At 45.1% G+C, this 16,320-nt stretch overlaps 1 protein-coding gene across 1 annotated transcript; it reads left to right on the top strand.

Moving 5' to 3' along the window:
• The first annotated feature begins 1,315 nt into the window (after positions 1 to 1,315).
• On the top strand, positions 1,316 to 15,482 carry kitb (KIT proto-oncogene, receptor tyrosine kinase b). Its single transcript, XM_034535108.1, is given in 28 exon segments — positions 1,316 to 1,553; positions 3,189 to 3,464; positions 3,544 to 3,828; positions 5,082 to 5,221; positions 6,048 to 6,216; positions 7,413 to 7,602; positions 7,676 to 7,791; positions 7,929 to 8,043; positions 8,769 to 8,811; positions 8,813 to 8,854; positions 8,856 to 8,955; positions 9,300 to 9,367; positions 9,369 to 9,404; positions 9,801 to 9,870; positions 9,873 to 9,925; positions 10,091 to 10,205; positions 12,017 to 12,127; positions 12,612 to 12,753; positions 12,843 to 12,910; positions 13,047 to 13,101; positions 13,103 to 13,136; positions 13,728 to 13,850; positions 14,446 to 14,502; positions 14,504 to 14,540; positions 14,543 to 14,557; positions 14,740 to 14,839; positions 15,015 to 15,120; positions 15,290 to 15,482. Coding segments are annotated over 28 exon segments (2,865 nt in total). The 5' UTR covers positions 1,316 to 1,498; the 3' UTR covers positions 15,434 to 15,482.
• Positions 15,483 to 16,320: the final 838 nt, after the last annotated feature.

Here is a 16,320-nt window from a genome sequence, read left to right as displayed (position 1 = left end):
AACAAACTAATGGGCGGTGCAGTGAGGTTAGAGAATAATCATGTGTGTAAGAAAAGAAAAAAATACACAACGGCCCTAGTGTCCTCACACATATTCCTCTGGAGCAACAGGAAACACACAGGATAAAACCCCACACATAACCAAACCCATGCAAACACACACACACACACACACACACACACACACACACACACACACACTTAAGTATGCAGAGGCATAAAGTGAATTAAGTGGCAAATGACTTCAATGTGTTTAACTTACTTTTGTGTTTGTGTGTTTGTGTGTGTGTGTGTGTGTGTGTGTGTGTGTGTGTGTGTGTGTGTGTGTGTGTGTGTGTGATTTAAGTATTCCAATGTTGTCCGAGTCCAACAGTACATCTTCATGGATTGAGAAGTCCTATGCACTGTGGGGTTTGGTATAGACCTCCTCTCTAAAACTGGATTTACCAGAGCAGGCGACGGCAGCCACCAATTTAACGGGTTACCATAACAAATGTAATATTATAAGTAATTTGGAGATTCAGATTCAGACCTAACACATGGAGGTTTTGGGCATATATAAAGGCAAAATCATGAACGTTTGTGTTTTTGATTAATTCAGGGGCCGATATCAAAATCCCTCAGGGTTGTGTTTTTTTAAATTTTGGTATCTATACTTCCACTTAAGAATTCCCATTCTTAAACAATGAAGTCTCGGGTTTGACCGATGCCACAAATGTAACATTGTTGGTGGTGTAGGTAGTGTGCGCCTTGGAAGCGCATCACGAACTGGACGGTTTCTGTACATGGGAAACTCCTAAGAGAGAGAGAGAGAGAGAGAGAGAGAGAGAGAGAGAGAGAGAGAGAGAGAGAGAGAGAGAGAGAGCGCTGTCATCCAGTGTGAGGAGGGCTGCATTCACGTCCGGGAAAACGTGTGTCATCCCCACTGAAGAACCCAAGCCAGCTCTTCCATTACTGGAGAGTTTAATTGGCATACTAACTTATTCCCCCCCCCCCCCCCCCCCCCCCCCCCCACCCCCCCCCCTCCCCCCCCCCCCCCAAACACCAAAAAAAAAAAGGTGAGGGGCGGCTTGGAGAGATCCGTGTGTTGAGTTTTTTTTTCTGTCTCCCGGTGATAACCGACTCCTCACCTTGGCCGCTCTCCAGCCAATGCGGGCCAGAAAGGAGTGGCAGGAATCCAGAATAGGGGAGGAGAGGCGCTGCACTGTGTCTTTAAACTCCAGTGAAATCCATCGTGGGGGTAGTGGAGTGGAGGGGAGGTGTGTGTGTGTGGGGGGGCATTGAGTCGCAGCCGCGTATGCGTGATCATTTTGTGTGCGCGTGTGTGTGTGTGTGTGTGTGTGTGTATATGCGTGCGTCTATCCAGCGCGGTGGAGGTGCCTGCTCTCTGGATGGATGGATACGCTCAGGATGATCGTTGCTGCACTTGAAACGCTCGGAGTATAGTGTCAAAACATTTTTTTTTTGTTTTTGTTTTTAACCTTCAAACGCGCCTAACCATGAGATGCCCCTGGGTGGCCTTCGCCTTACAGCTGGTGGTGCTGCCACTAACAGGTAAGAAAACAAGTGGGATGTTGCTTTGAGCGACTCGTGGCGTATCTGTGTTCGCGATGACTTTATAGTGACCTCATTTTATCACCTTACAAATAGAGCCTCATACATTATAAGTGCTCTCTCAGGATAGGAGAGCAGGCGACGCCTTTGTTATTTTAATATGTATTATGTTATTTCTCGCATCTGTCTTTTCATTTCACGGAAGTGTTTAGCTCTGTCTCCAAATGATTTCCCCGCATGTTGTCATTAAGTCGTTTGCGCCCTTAATTACACCAATCCAGATGTGAAAAGTAATGTGAAATATAAAATACATATTTTAAAAGCAGCGTGTGGTGCGGTTAGAGGCTCGTGCATTGTCTTGTCTCCACGTTGATTCTGGAAACACACCCAAAGTGGCGTTTAACGGTGCAGTTGGATCAACCTTGTCAGCGCGGGTCTCCACATCACTTCATTTGCATAACTCCACTGTTTGGGGTTGACATAGCCTGCGAGGGAGATACCTTTGGCAGGCAACAGGTGTGTGTGTGTGTGTGTGTGTGTGTGTGTGTGTGCGTGCGTGTGTTTACACAGTATGTGTCAGTGTGTGTCAAAGATGATTAATTATTTATCCCACCACCGAAATAAAAAAGGAGATTAGGAACAAAGAAGATCCTGAAACGCGCACATCTTTGTGCACAAAACACACACCCAACGGCACTTTGACATTTACCCAACTGATGATCGCCTTGTGTGTTAGTCATATGCAACACAGCCTCAGGTTCCGTTTGAAAACCAACTGCTTTTTCCTTTCTTGTTTTTTGCTTACTCAAACACCACCTGTAGCGGCCGGCTACAACACATGCACTTTGCAGCCTGCACAGACACAGATATTGATATTTTATGTTTTTTTTCTTCTTTTTTTCTTCTTTTTTTCTCTTTTTGCTCTCTTCCTTGACTTCTCGGGCCTCGGCTTTCAGCCCCCGAAGGCACAACAGTCACAAGAAAATCCTGTTCTCGAAATGGCGCCTATCATATCATGTGGAAAGAAAAACAAAAGTTGAAAGTGGAAGGGTGGGGGGGGGGGGGTGGTTTGTGTGTGTGTGTGTGTGTGTGTGTGTGTGTGTGTGTGTGTGTGTGTGTGTGTGTGGGGAGGGGGTGAGGGGGGGGGGGGGGGGTAACTGAACATGTTTAGTTTGGTACACACACTTGGATTTAGTGGTCTTAATGCATGATTACTCAGCGGGTGGACAGCTCATAATTATTGATTGCTCAATTGAGCCGCAGTGGTTTGATAGCACTCCGTCCTAAGGGGCTCTGTGCCAATCATAACATCCAATTTAACCATCACGTATGCATAACTGTGGTGGGAGTTTTATCGTCTGGACAACTAAAGTATCCATCTCCAGAATAATCTAAACGAATCGCTAACGACGGTCATTTTTGGTTTCCTTGTCCTGTTTAAGCTCTTTTTTCGCTGATTCCTATCTCTTCCTTGGGATTCCTCCCGGAGCGTGTAGTTCATCCACATCAGTGTCAGTTTGTTTCCCTTTTAAGAACCAGATCTGTCCTGATCCCCCCCCCCTCACAGCCTTTCAAAAAAGCAAGCTGCACCCGAGTCATCCACATAACCTCCAGCCGTGTGCTCTGTCTTCAAAGTCTGGTGCCAGCCGGTCATCTCCCCCAGCGGGCCCCACGTCGTGGTTCCCAAGAGGGGACGGCTGGAGCTGCGCTGCCGCGACAATGCCACGGCGTCGGGCGCCCCGTCCAGGCTGAGGTGGCAGAGGGGGAGAGCTCGCAGGCTGGAGGGCGAGGTGGAGGAGGGCAGAGCGGCCTCCGTCACGGTGTCGGCAGCACAGGCCTACCACATGGGCCGCTATGTGTGTGTCAACAACAGCACGCTGGAGCACAGCTCCGTCTACGTATACGTGAAAGGTGGGTGTTTTTGAGGTGGAGGCACGTGTATGTGTGTGTGTCGCGTCTTATACGTCAATCTCCCTCGCGTTCTCCTCAGACCCCCAGAACGCCTTCCAGCGCACCATGGTGAACGGAATCCTGGTGCGCGAGGGGGAGAACTGCACCATCCCCTGCCTCGTGACCGACCCCGAGGTCACTCTCCTGGCCTTGGAGGCCTGCGATGGACGACCGCTGCCCCCCGGCGTGAGTTACCACAGCGACCCCCAGCGGGGGATCACCATCCGCAGCGTGAGGAAGGAGTACGAGGGCTGCTTTGTGTGCGTGGGGCAGCTCGCTGGGGTCAAAGTGACGTCGAGCCAGTACACTGTGGACGTACGACTCGGTAAGTGAGACACACGAAACCTCTACTTCAGCACACTGTTTTGGTGGTTCTTCATGTGGCAGAGGTTCACTAGATTTGGTCATTTGGCCGATAATTAAGCTAAAAGGCGAGAGGCGAGGGAGATCTGTAAAGACAGAGCTTGTAAATTAAGTTATGGCTCTTGCAGCCTCCCAGCAATGAGTCAGTGGAAGGTTCAGCCAAAGCGTTTGCCTTTTTGAACCATAATGCAAATGTCACCAATACTCATCAGTCAGAGTAAACAGGGAAGTAAAGTGGTCCCCACCAGAAACCTCGGAGCTGCTTGCCATAGGGCCGGACAATGTGAACATAATATCTTCTTCTGGCACACATCATCATATGAAGTGAGAAGATTTTAGGGACATTTTTGAAGTGGTCACCAAAGTCAGCGTGGATTCACTTTGCTATGAGCGTCAATGCCAGGGGGGAACTTCATCCGTCGAATAGTTGAAGCCAAAGTGGGGGGCCCCCGAACGTGGCTACACATCTTTCACAAGAGACCATAATGCATCCTGACACAGAGCAGGGGTAGTCACCGCGACTACACACATATGGCAGATGTGTTTTGGCAGAAGAGGGTTGGCTCACAGCTTTTCATAGGAGCTATATTAATAGGAAATGAAACCATGAAAGCATTTCTCGGTGTCAGTCGGATCCGATCACATTTCTATTAGCCCCCCGCGTTGCATCAGCATTTTCCGTCCCAGTCGGCAGTGGGAAGAAGTCCAAACCAGGGGGGGTGGGGGGGCGCAGTGTCCTTCTGACTGATGGAGAGAGGGAGTGAGAACAGAGGGAGGGAGGAGCTCAGGGATTAGAGTCATAAAGCTCTGTAACGGTGCATGAAGGCTGTGTCTGCTGTAAACAGAGTTATCGCCGTCAAACAGGCACTGGAGTGACGTCGGCAGGCATTAAATCTCCGGGGAAATATTAGTCCGGTTTATGTGCGCACGAGTTTATGTGTGCACAAGTTTCTGCACACGCAAATCTTAGTGCTCCTCATGTGTGTGTAAGTGTGTGTGTGTGTGTGCGTGTGTGTGTGTGCGTGTGTGTGTGCACATTGTCATTAGTGCGTGTTGGTCCACTGACTGGAGCCGCACGCCCTCTGAGGGTCTTTTAGGGATCAAATACGGATACAGTCCTTTCAGACGGCTCATTAACACGCACACTGGTGAGTTTAAATAAGTCACTCAACTCCATCCGTCACGATAATGTTGTCTCCGCGCCTCTTGATCCAGTGCCTGAGGTGCCTCCGGGGATCACGCTGTCCCAGAAAGACACAGTCATCCTGAGGCGAGGAGAGCGGTTCGAGATCACCTGCAGCTCCGCCAACGTCAACCCGGACGTCAGTGTCACGTGGGATTTCCCTCCAGCAGCGGTGAGATTGATGAAGGGATGGACTCCTCCTCGGCCTTTTTATGTCCGGGTGACTGACTGTCAGGATGTGAAGCTTTCTGTGTTTCTATCTGACTCGCTGTCCCTCTTTAAAGGACATGAACCCTCCCCAATCCAAGACAGAGAGACATTTACACTGCAGTCAGATTTCTATCAGGGTTGTGGAGGACACTGAGGTCAAACCCTGAGTAATATTTATGGGAATGTGGTTGTTTTAATGACAACGATTAAATAAAAATGTATTCTGATCTTTCTTATTCTAAATATTTTCATTATAATAACTGCTTTTAGGCAAATAATAGTATACCTGGCCATGCAGAGAAGGCTTTGAATTAAATTAGTAAATTATCTTTAAAATATTGTGATTTTTTGTTGGTGGCAAATCCTGGCTATAGTTCTGTAAAAAATAAATCAAATGCTGACGCTGTTTTAAGATTAATATTTAAAGTGCAATATATGGGATTCAAAGCTTTATTATACTCAGCAAATGTGTTATGTAAAAATATGGCAGAGTATGTTTTAAATGCTTTTAGTGCATGTTAGTAGTTCCCCCACTGCCCCACTGGCTAGCTGACCGCCACCACCCTGCACTGCTCTCACACATGACCAACCCCAGCTGATAACCGCCATGTTGAGAGCCGTTGAGAGGCAATAAAAAATAAATATCTCAAACAGCCCCTTTAAAACACAACCACGAGGGAAGTGTGCCCTCACTTGAGAGAAACTGATCCATCTGAAGCATCCCACAATGAAAACAGTGGATATGTGTAAAGTTGCACCTGCTCACCTTTGCCCCCGTATCCCTACAGCACCCTGAGGAATCCCACAACTCACACATCCTGTCGGGCTCCCGTGGCTACCAACGCGCCACCTCACTCTTGATCGCAGCGGTCGACCAATCAGACTCGGGCACTTACCGCTGCCACGCCCACAACGAGAGGGGCGCCAGTGCCACAGCGCTGCAGCTGGATGTCCGAGGTGAGTGCTGAAGATGGCTCTTATAAGATAAGATAAGATAAGATAAGATAATCCTTTATTAGTCCCTCGGTGGGGAAATTACAGTATTAATACAAGTAATATTATTAAATTATAGTATTAGTAATAATTACAATTATTGTTGTTCTTATTCAAAGTGTGTTCTTATATACCAGTTGAGAATATCAGAACTGTGTCCAGACACGAGTTAGGCAAGACACACTTTTCAGACCAAGTCCTCGTCCGTGGATTTGCTCTGTTGATACAAAACATCTGGCCAATTGAACATGAAGAGTGAACCCCCAACACTTTGGACTTCGCACTGAACAGCACTTTAGCCCAGTTGTGCAATACTAATACGTTTAAGTACTTTTTTAAATTTATTTTATACACTTTCCGTCTGTATATATAATATTCTTCTTGTTTTTTTACTCTTAACTTATTTCTGTTATTATACTACTTGTTTTACTTATTACTGTGAGCAATGCTGCTGTAATCCTGTAATTTCCCCACTGAGGGACTAATAAAGGATTATCTTATCTTATCTTATCTTATCTAATTCTGCAGCAAGCGAGTGAGCTCACCAGATTTAAGTAGTGAACCGCTGCTTACGGTTTGAACATCACACATCAGGCTTGATTTGGGCCCTTTCACCACACTTCTTACGAGTTAAGTCGAGAGTCTAAGTCACAGGAACAATCATCCCCAAAAGGAGTTGGGCTTTGTTGCAAACGGGAGAGGCCCTGCAAGCGAGTCCCCCTCACACGCAACTAGAGCGCCCCCAGTGGACCAGTCGGTGAACATGCTGAACAGGGCTCTCAGAGAAACGCCGCTCTATAAATAACGGTAGAAACATGTATTTTGTGCACACTTTGATATTAGCAGTTTATATTATTTCCTTCCAAATATCTTACACCAATGATCGTCAACTATTTGGTCGCTCTTATAAAAACCTACAAATGCAAAATAGCTTGGGCACATTTTTTGCCATTTTGGAAAACGAACTGAAATACAGGTAGACGGGGTGGGTCGAGGAAACACATGAAGGCGTCTGCAAGGCATTAAACACCAGGAATACGCGGATGACTCACGTAGCATCTACAGTCTAACCTTTGCTTATCCGCAACACTTGGGTACATAGAGGAAGTGTACACGTGGGCTTCTCCTTTAAGTATGTGTGTTTTCCGATGTCCCTCCAGATCAGGGGTTCATCACCATGTTTGGAAGGCTGGGTCCGGTCCGGGCCGACGTTAAGGAGGGCGAGAGCCTGAGCCTCAGAGTGGAACTCAACGCCTATCCCGCCCCGAGCTCCCTGTTCTGGTCCCACGGCGGAAAACGGCTCCTCAACACCACGGAGCACGTCATCACCGTCCACCGCCGCAAATACAGGTACGCTGGGGTCAATTGCAAGTGCCAAGCAGAATCAGAAAGGGGAAATAAAATGTGCATTTCGTTTCGTCAGACTCACCAGCGAGCTCCGACTCGTGAGGGTCGTCGGCTCCGAGGGCGGGATCTATCAGTTCTCGGCCAGCCACGAGGACGCGTCTGTCGACCATTCATTCCACGTGTACGTCATCAGTAAGTAGCTTTCACAGTTAATGTGTTGCACTCAGTTGCCTTAGTATTTATATGTGTTCTATGCTAAATATGTGTCTCTCTCTTTTTCTTTTTTTTCTTCTTTTTTTTATCAATCTGCCCACCTTTTTCCCCACAAGGCAAGCCGGTTATCATCGCCCAGGAAGGCCCTGTTGATGGACAGGTGCGGTGCATCGCCGCCGGTTACCCAGTCCCGAAGATAAGCTGGTACTTCTGTGAGCGTCCCCACACCAGGTACGCCTGAAATTTGTTTAGGTCATTTAATTTAGTTTATTAAAATGCCTTCCATCAGAATAAGACTGATACACGGCTGCTTTATTGTTATGAGCTGGGTGTGAACCTTTGACATCTTTAATATTTTATCTGGTTTTAATTTTCATTCAACTATATAGAAATGGATTACGTAATAACAGACTTTACAGATGGCTCAAATTATTAAAAGATACACTGCCGTTCGCATTATTTTTCAATAGCTTAGTTTCACGTTGTCTATCCTTCTTATTTCATGGTCAGTCCAGATTTGTGTTGATTTTGTAATACAAACAATAAGATAAAGAAATAAGAAACATTCTTTCATGCATTTAAATGTACCTTTCCATATATATATAATTTAAAAACTGTAACGGAACAGCAGTGTGACTTTGGAGTATTTTACTCACAATAATCTCCAACACCTTCTGTTGTTTTGTCTGGCAGTTCCTCTGAGAACACAGTAGAGGCTCATGGGAAAACGCTGCTTTATGTGATCTCATAGTCTCCTTAGTATTCATGACTGCTGGTCAACACGATATGAGCAGTTTCAGATATTAAGCGCTTTGGTTCGAATATTATTTTTGAATTTTATCGGCTGAAAAATGAATCGATTCAATAGTGCAGAGAGCTGTGGCTGCAATGTCCCTGTGCTAAGCCAAGAGAGGAAAATGTACCCTTAAACTTCATAACCCACCCTCTTTTAACAGGTGCTCTCACCTGCCCAATGCCACCCAATGGGAGACTTCGGACGGTCGCCATGGTGGCAGAGTCCACCTTCGGCCGGGGCGAGGTGGGTGGGCCGGCTGAACGTGAGCAAGGAGCACGGCCACTACCCCACCCTGGAGTGCGTGGCGAGCACGGAGGGGGAGGAGGCCTACACGCTGTTCTCCATCAGTGGTGCGACACACACACACACACACACACACACACAACACACACACACACAACAAACCCATTGAGCCTGTGTCGCGCCGGACACTACTGGGCGCAGATTGAATGAGATTAGTGGATGCTGACTATGCAGGCTGGGATTATATGGCGTGGACCCCGCTTACCTCTGGCACGAAAACAAAACACCACTCCTGCAGCTCTCCGTCTTGACAGCGAGGAAGAGGAGGGAGGAGGAGGAGGAGGATAAGGATGTGGCCGTGTGAGCGCCTGAGTGTGTTGTGTTTGTGTGATTTATGATTACCTCTGCCGTGTGTGTGTGTGTGTGTGTGTGTTTTTTCCTCTCAGAGCGCATCGTCCCCATGAGCTCTTCACTCCTCTCCTCACCGGCATGGTGGCCACCGGCATCGTGCTCAGGCCTCATTCTGGTGGTGCTGCTCTATAAATACGTGCAGGTAAGACGGTGGTAGCTCACGCCGACGTGTGAAATTAAGTTCATCCACTCAAGGTTTCTGGCAAAAAGGCCCGCCCCTCATGAACCAATCCCTCACGCCCTCCATCTTGGTTATCGTACATTTTAAGTTCGAGGCATCTTTCTGAGATAATTTGCTATGATATGAAGTGTTCTTAATGAATTTGAAATGAGCCATTCAGAGTGCAGTTTATTCATTTTTTTGACACTACATTAATTCCCCCCCAACACACACACACACACACCATACACACACGGACGGGCGTGCAGCTCTTATTTCATACAGATGAGTCAGACTCCCTTGAGAACGAATGGATTTACGGCGGAGCTCCTCAAGAGCACATTGACACAACCCTCTCTCTCTCTCCAAACCTTACAGAAACCAAAGTTCCAAATCCAGTGGAAGGTCATCGAGAGCATCCACGGCAACAACTACATATACATTGACCCCACCAGCTGCCGTACGACGCCAAGTGGGAGTTCCCTCGACAGAAACTGCGCTTCGTAGGACGGCGCCTGTGTTTGTGTGTCGCTGTGAAGAAGATAGTGTTTTCACATTCAATCTGCCGAGGACGGTGGGAAAGAAGTCCATGTCTAGAGTTACTATGAAATGTGATGTTTTGTGTGCGTGTGTGTGTGTGTGTGTGTGTGCGTGTGTGTGTTCCCGCAGGTAAGACTCTGGGCTCTGGGGCTTTTGGAAAGGTCGTGAGGGCCACAGCGTATGGACTCTGCTCCGCAGATACTGTTACAACCGTCGCCGTTAAGATGCTCAATACGTAAGTCTGTGTGTGAGTGAGTGTGTGTGTGTGTGTGTGTGTTTGTGTGTGCGCATGTATGTGTGGTGTCTGTTTTGATCTCTCTCGCTTTTTGAGGCTGTGTCCAAAAAAGAGTTCAAAGTTATTTTTCTCATAACAATATTTATAAAAAAGTATGAGGTCTCTATTATGGAAATGATGGGTACTTATTAGGTTTGTGCAATATAATTAATGTTTTTTCATTTACTAGCACTATTATGAAAAGCATGATAACCAATCGGATCATAAATAGTTATCTACTAGTTATTTACATAAATGGAAAGAAATAACATTCATATCACTTTGGCAGTCCAAACTGAATTGGTGGACAGCAAACACAATGTACTATATAAAGTACACTATGTAGTGCACTATATAAGTACACTATGTAGTACACTATACATAATACACTATTGTAGTACACTATATAAAGTACACTATATATAGTACACTATGTAGTACACTATATAAAGTACACTTTGTAGTGCACTATATAAAGTATACTATGTAGTACACTATATAAAGTACACTATGTAGTACACTATATAAAGTATACCATGTAGTACACTATATAAAGTACACTATGTAGTACACTATATAAAGTACACCATGTAGTACACTATACATAATACACTATGTAGTACACTATATAAAGTACACTATGTAGTACACTATATAAAGTACACTATGTAGTACACTATATAAAGTATACCATGTAGTACACTATATAAAGTACACTATGTAGTACACTATATAAAGTACACTATGTAGTACACTATATAAAGTATACCATGTAGTACACTATATAAAGTATACCATGTAGTACACTATATATAGTACACTATGTAGTACACTATATAAAGTACACTATGTAGTACACTATATAAAGTACACTATGTAGTACACTATATAAAGTATATATGTAGTACACTATATATAATACACTATGTAGTGCACTATATAAAGTACACTATGTAGTACACTATATAAAGTACACTATGTAGTACACTATATATAGTACACTATGTAGTACACTATATAAAGTACACTATGTAGTACACTATATAAAGTACACTTTGTAGTGCACTATATAAAGTATACCATGTAGTACACTATATAAAGTATACCATGTAGTACACTATATATAGTACACTATGTAGTACACTATATAAAGTACACTTTGTAGTGCACTATATAAAGTACACTATGTAGTACACTATATAAAGTATACTATGTAGTACACTATATAAAGTATACCATGTAGTACACTATATAAAGTACACTATGTAGTACACTATATAAAGTACACTATGTAGTACACTATATAAAGTATACCATGTAGTACACTATATAAAGTATACTATGTAGTACACTATATAAAGTATACCATGTAGTACACTATATAAAGTACACTATGTAGTACACTATATAAAGTACACTATGTAGTACACTATATAAAGTATACCATGTAGTACACTATATAAAGTATACCATGTAGTACACTATATATAGTACACTATGTAGTACACTATATAAAGTACACTTTGTAGTGCACTATATAAAGTACACTATGTAGTACACTATATAAAGTATACTATGTAGTACACTATATATAATACACTATGTAGTGCACAATATAAAGTACACTATGCAGTACACTATATAAAGTACACTATGTAGTACACTATATATAGTGTACTATATATAGTACACTATATGTAGTGCACTATATAAAGTAACACTATAAAGTACACTATGTAGTACAGTACTTTCCTAAATGTGCCTGATGATGTCACCCTAGCCAACGCTCACGCCACGGAGAAGGAGGCTCTGATGTCGGAGCTGAAGGTGCTCAGCTACCTGGGGAACCACGTGAACATCGTGAACCTGCTGGGGGCCTGCACTGTCGGAGGTGAGCGGAGCCGCCTCAGTTCCCTCTCGGGAAGTTTACTTTCCAGCACTCGTCTTGTTTATCGTCTCTCTTATCGACTTAATGTGTGTTGTATGGTCGTGTATTGACTTGCTGCCACGCCCGGCCAGTATTGACCTCTTGTGGAGGAAGAAAATCCGATATTGGACCAGCCGGTCCCGCCCGCGATGCAAAAAAACGTGATGCAGTTTGACTCGGATCGATACGTTTCACCTGTAGAGACGGACCGACATTGATCATAAAGCAGCGTTGGAATTGGATTCTGTTGGGAGAGAAACGTGGGACAACCTAAAGAATGTCGACACAAATTTGTGCAACAAGTTTGGACTCGAGTCACGTGTGCCGACCTGACGCCATCTTCCTTTCAGCGCTGTGTTTCTGAGTCTCTTTTCAGTGTTGTGGCGGCGTCGTGCGCTTTACAAAAACAAAATCAGCGAGTGAGGTTTTTCTTTTCATCTCTTTTCAGGCCCAATCTTGGTGATCACAGAGTACTGTTGCTATGGCGACCTCCTCAATTTCCTGCGCAGAAAAAGAGAGGCCTTCCTCAACTCCCAAGTCGGTGATGGTTACTATCGCAACGTGTCGAACCAAAAAGAGCCTGCAGCGAGGTGGGAACGTGTGCGTATAACAATAGGGACTGCAACTGCAAAAAGGTTATTTCCATTTAATGATTGTGCGTGTGCGTGTGCGTGTGCAGCGGAGAGGTGGCTGATACAGGATACATCCCCATGCGTCCCTCTGAGAAAGAACGGTTTTCCCAGTCAGGTATAAAGTTATTTCTGATCGTGCATTTCAACAAAATTGAGTGTCTGACCGTGTCTGACCGTGTCTGACCATGTCTGACCATGTCTGACCATGTCTGACCATGTCTGACCATGTCCTGACTGTCCTCTTCCTTTAGTCGATGCGGAGGAGCTGTCTCTGGACGCCGAAGATCTCCTCAGCTTTTCTACCAGGTGGCCAAGGAATGCAGTACATTACTTCCAAGAACGTAAGGCTTTTTACCGACCGTGCAGGTTTTTATTATTTATTTATTCATAGAGCCGTAATGGGAGGCATTTTTAAAAGGGCCGTGGCTCGGGGCCATAGTGCCCGTGCATCGGCGTCGGCTTAAAGTGCAATGAGAGTGGAACGCGGTGAAGATGCGTTCAAGAAAGTTAGATCAGCCACCGAGCACGCAGACAACCAGCTCCTTCACCAGCTGAAGTGATAATTAAAACCCTCCTGATTCACTCGTACTGCACTTTTGTTGCTTTTGGTAAATCCGGCACTATTTATGCACATTTGACTAGACTAAAACCTTTTTTCATTATATTATGAAATTATTTTATATATATTAATTTATTATTTATTTGTTTCATTGATTTAGTTGTGTTTTTTATTTGTGTTTTTATTTCCATTTATATAGTAGTTTTACTGTCCATATGCCTTTTGTGTTTGTGTGCTTTATAACAAGTCAAACTCGCCCCACCTCATTGGTACATGTGTGCTGCATGTCACTCACTCGCTGCAGTTTCAATGTCAATATGCGCGTGTGTGTGTGTGTGTGTGTGTGTGTGTGTGTGTGTGTGTGTGTGCTCAGTGTGTTCACAGGGATCTTGCAGCCAGAAACATTCTGCTGACTCACGGCCGGGTGGCGAAGATCTGTGACTTTGGGCTGGCCCGAGACATCACCACTGATGCCAGCTATGTGCTCCGGGGCAACGTGAGTCTGTCTGTCACTTTCTTTCACCCTTCCTCTTCCTCTTCCTCTTCCTTTTCAAATTGCTTGTTTTGTCCTGTCAACGCTCCAAAAAAACTAAAGGTTAAAATATATTAAAATCATAACAGGATTTATTTTGTACCTGGTATTGCTTGAAATATTACAATTAATTATTAAGTATACAAATAGCTGCCGTTTATTTTTCTCTCAACCGACCAGTCAATTCAAGACAGGGATGGGAATCATCTCTTAACATTTTTGTTTATATTTGTTTAAATTCTTATCACATTCCGATAGCAAGGCCAACATGACCCTCATTTCACTTCTGCTGCACTAGTGCTAACAATAGTCATGTTTGTGTCTACATTCATTATGATATGATTCTTGGGGAGTGGCTTAGCAAGGAGGCCTGAAGGGAGGGCCTTTCCTCTCGATTTAGTGCTCTACTGTCATTGGAGCTGGCAACACTAGCTTTAATCCACAGCTTTAGTCGTTACTATGAAAATATAGGTACCTTGTTTGAGAAAAGGACATGAAAACAATGGGGACGATATTCCCGTTTCACCGGTCCCGTGACAAACAACTCTCCCTCCCGCAGGCTCGCCTGCCCGTCAAGTGGATGTCTCCCGAGAGCATTTTCGACTGCGTCTACACCCTTCGAGAGTGACGTGTGGTCCTACGGCATCCTGCTCTGGAAATCTTCTCTCTGGGTAACGTTTCCAGCTGTTGCATCCGTTTCATAATGCCATTATTGTCGCCGCTTTCGAGGCTCCGTGAAACCATATTGATTGTGATATCATTATACGAATCCATGATGATTTTTCTTTTACCAGAAATGGAGACATGACTTGTTCGAAGGCCGTTAAGCGTGTGTCCTATGTCTGTGTTGCAGGTAACAGCCCGTATCCTGGGATGCAGGTGGGCTCAGTATTTTATCAGATGATTCAAGACGGACACAGGATGAGCAAGCCCGAGTTTGCTCCCGTCGAGATGTAAGTCAGGTGGCAGCCTCCGATGAAAGATGTGCATTATTTGTAATGGCCAGCAGGGAGGGGGGGGGGGGGGGGGGGGGGGGGGGTCAGACTGCATAGAAGTCTATGAGAAAAGGCCTCTACTTCTCACTTGCTTTATTACCTCAGTAAACTCATCTCTGTCTCACCTCTGTAGGTATGACATGATGTTGTCCTGTTGGAACCACGATCCTTTGAAGAGGCCCTCATTCAGGAAACTAGTGGAGAGGACCGAGCTGCTGCTGTCAGAAAATACCAGGAATGTGAGTATCGGCTCCAAGATTAATCAGAGAAAAGCAGTCGAGATGCGGACAGGAAACACAGGAGTAGCACGTGTAAAAAAGATCCTCAGGCGGAATCAAACCACCATCTACTGTGCCTATGTGACATCATCGAAACGCGCTAACTCACAAATGTGCGTTGTTACCTCAGGTGTACCTGACGCTGAGCAACGCTCCGGGTCATCCAGAGCAGCAGAGGGCGCCGTCGCGGAGGCTGAGCTCAGTCTGCAGCACGACAGCCCCCACCCAGCCTTTGCTGCAAAACACAGTGGACGTCTTCCTGGACTATGTTTGACACACGCACGCACACACACACACACACACACACACACACACACACACACACACACGCACACACACACACGCACGCACGCACACACAGCTATGAAACACACAACCCCCCCTACCTCTCTAATCATTCTCTCCTCTTTCCTCATTCACACAACCAACATGACCCAAACACACTCTGTAAACTACTAGCAAACTCAAGCTGGCCTTCCTGCAACACACACACACACGCACACACACACACACACACACAGACACACAGACACACAGACACACAGACACACAGACACACACACACACACACACACACACAGACACTGTATATACAAACCCGCTCTTAGTACTGGCCTCTATGTAATCTCCCCATTGGCTTATTGATCTCTGGTAGGTATTTAGGTGCACGCCCATGTAAAGCAGACTCCAGCACTACCCGCCCATCAGATAAGACACCTGCTATCAGCAGTGGGAGGAGTTTTGGCTTCCATCCAGCATCAGATTGCATCTTGAGACGCTTTGAGAAAACAGAGACCTTGACTGAGGAATAGATAAGCACAGTCGGTGCTGTGACGAGCGGACAGATTTTTTCTTGCTTTTTTTTGGTGTCAGAATTGTCTCCCTTTTTTTTGTTATAGTAATGTTTGGCGTTTTGGCAAAGTGAAAAATGAGAGTTAGACGAGACGATTGATACCACCTTAAGATGTGTGTGTGTCGAGCATGGAGGCTAAAGCGGGAGCCGTTTAGCTTAGCTCAGCGTAAAGACTGGAAACAACTCTCACCTGTAGTATTCATACACATTGTTTTGTATTTTATTTAGTTTGAAAGGTGCTGTATTTATATATCTTGATTGAACAGCGATGGCCAGCAGCTCTTAACTACACAAATTAATACATTATG

This window comes from Cyclopterus lumpus, chromosome 1, assembly GCF_009769545.1.
Source record: "Cyclopterus lumpus isolate fCycLum1 chromosome 1, fCycLum1.pri, whole genome shotgun sequence".
Classification (NCBI taxonomy): Eukaryota; Metazoa; Chordata; class Actinopteri; order Perciformes; family Cyclopteridae; genus Cyclopterus; species Cyclopterus lumpus.
Note: the sequence above shows the minus strand (reverse complement) of the source record. Positions and strands in the feature narration are given on the sequence as shown.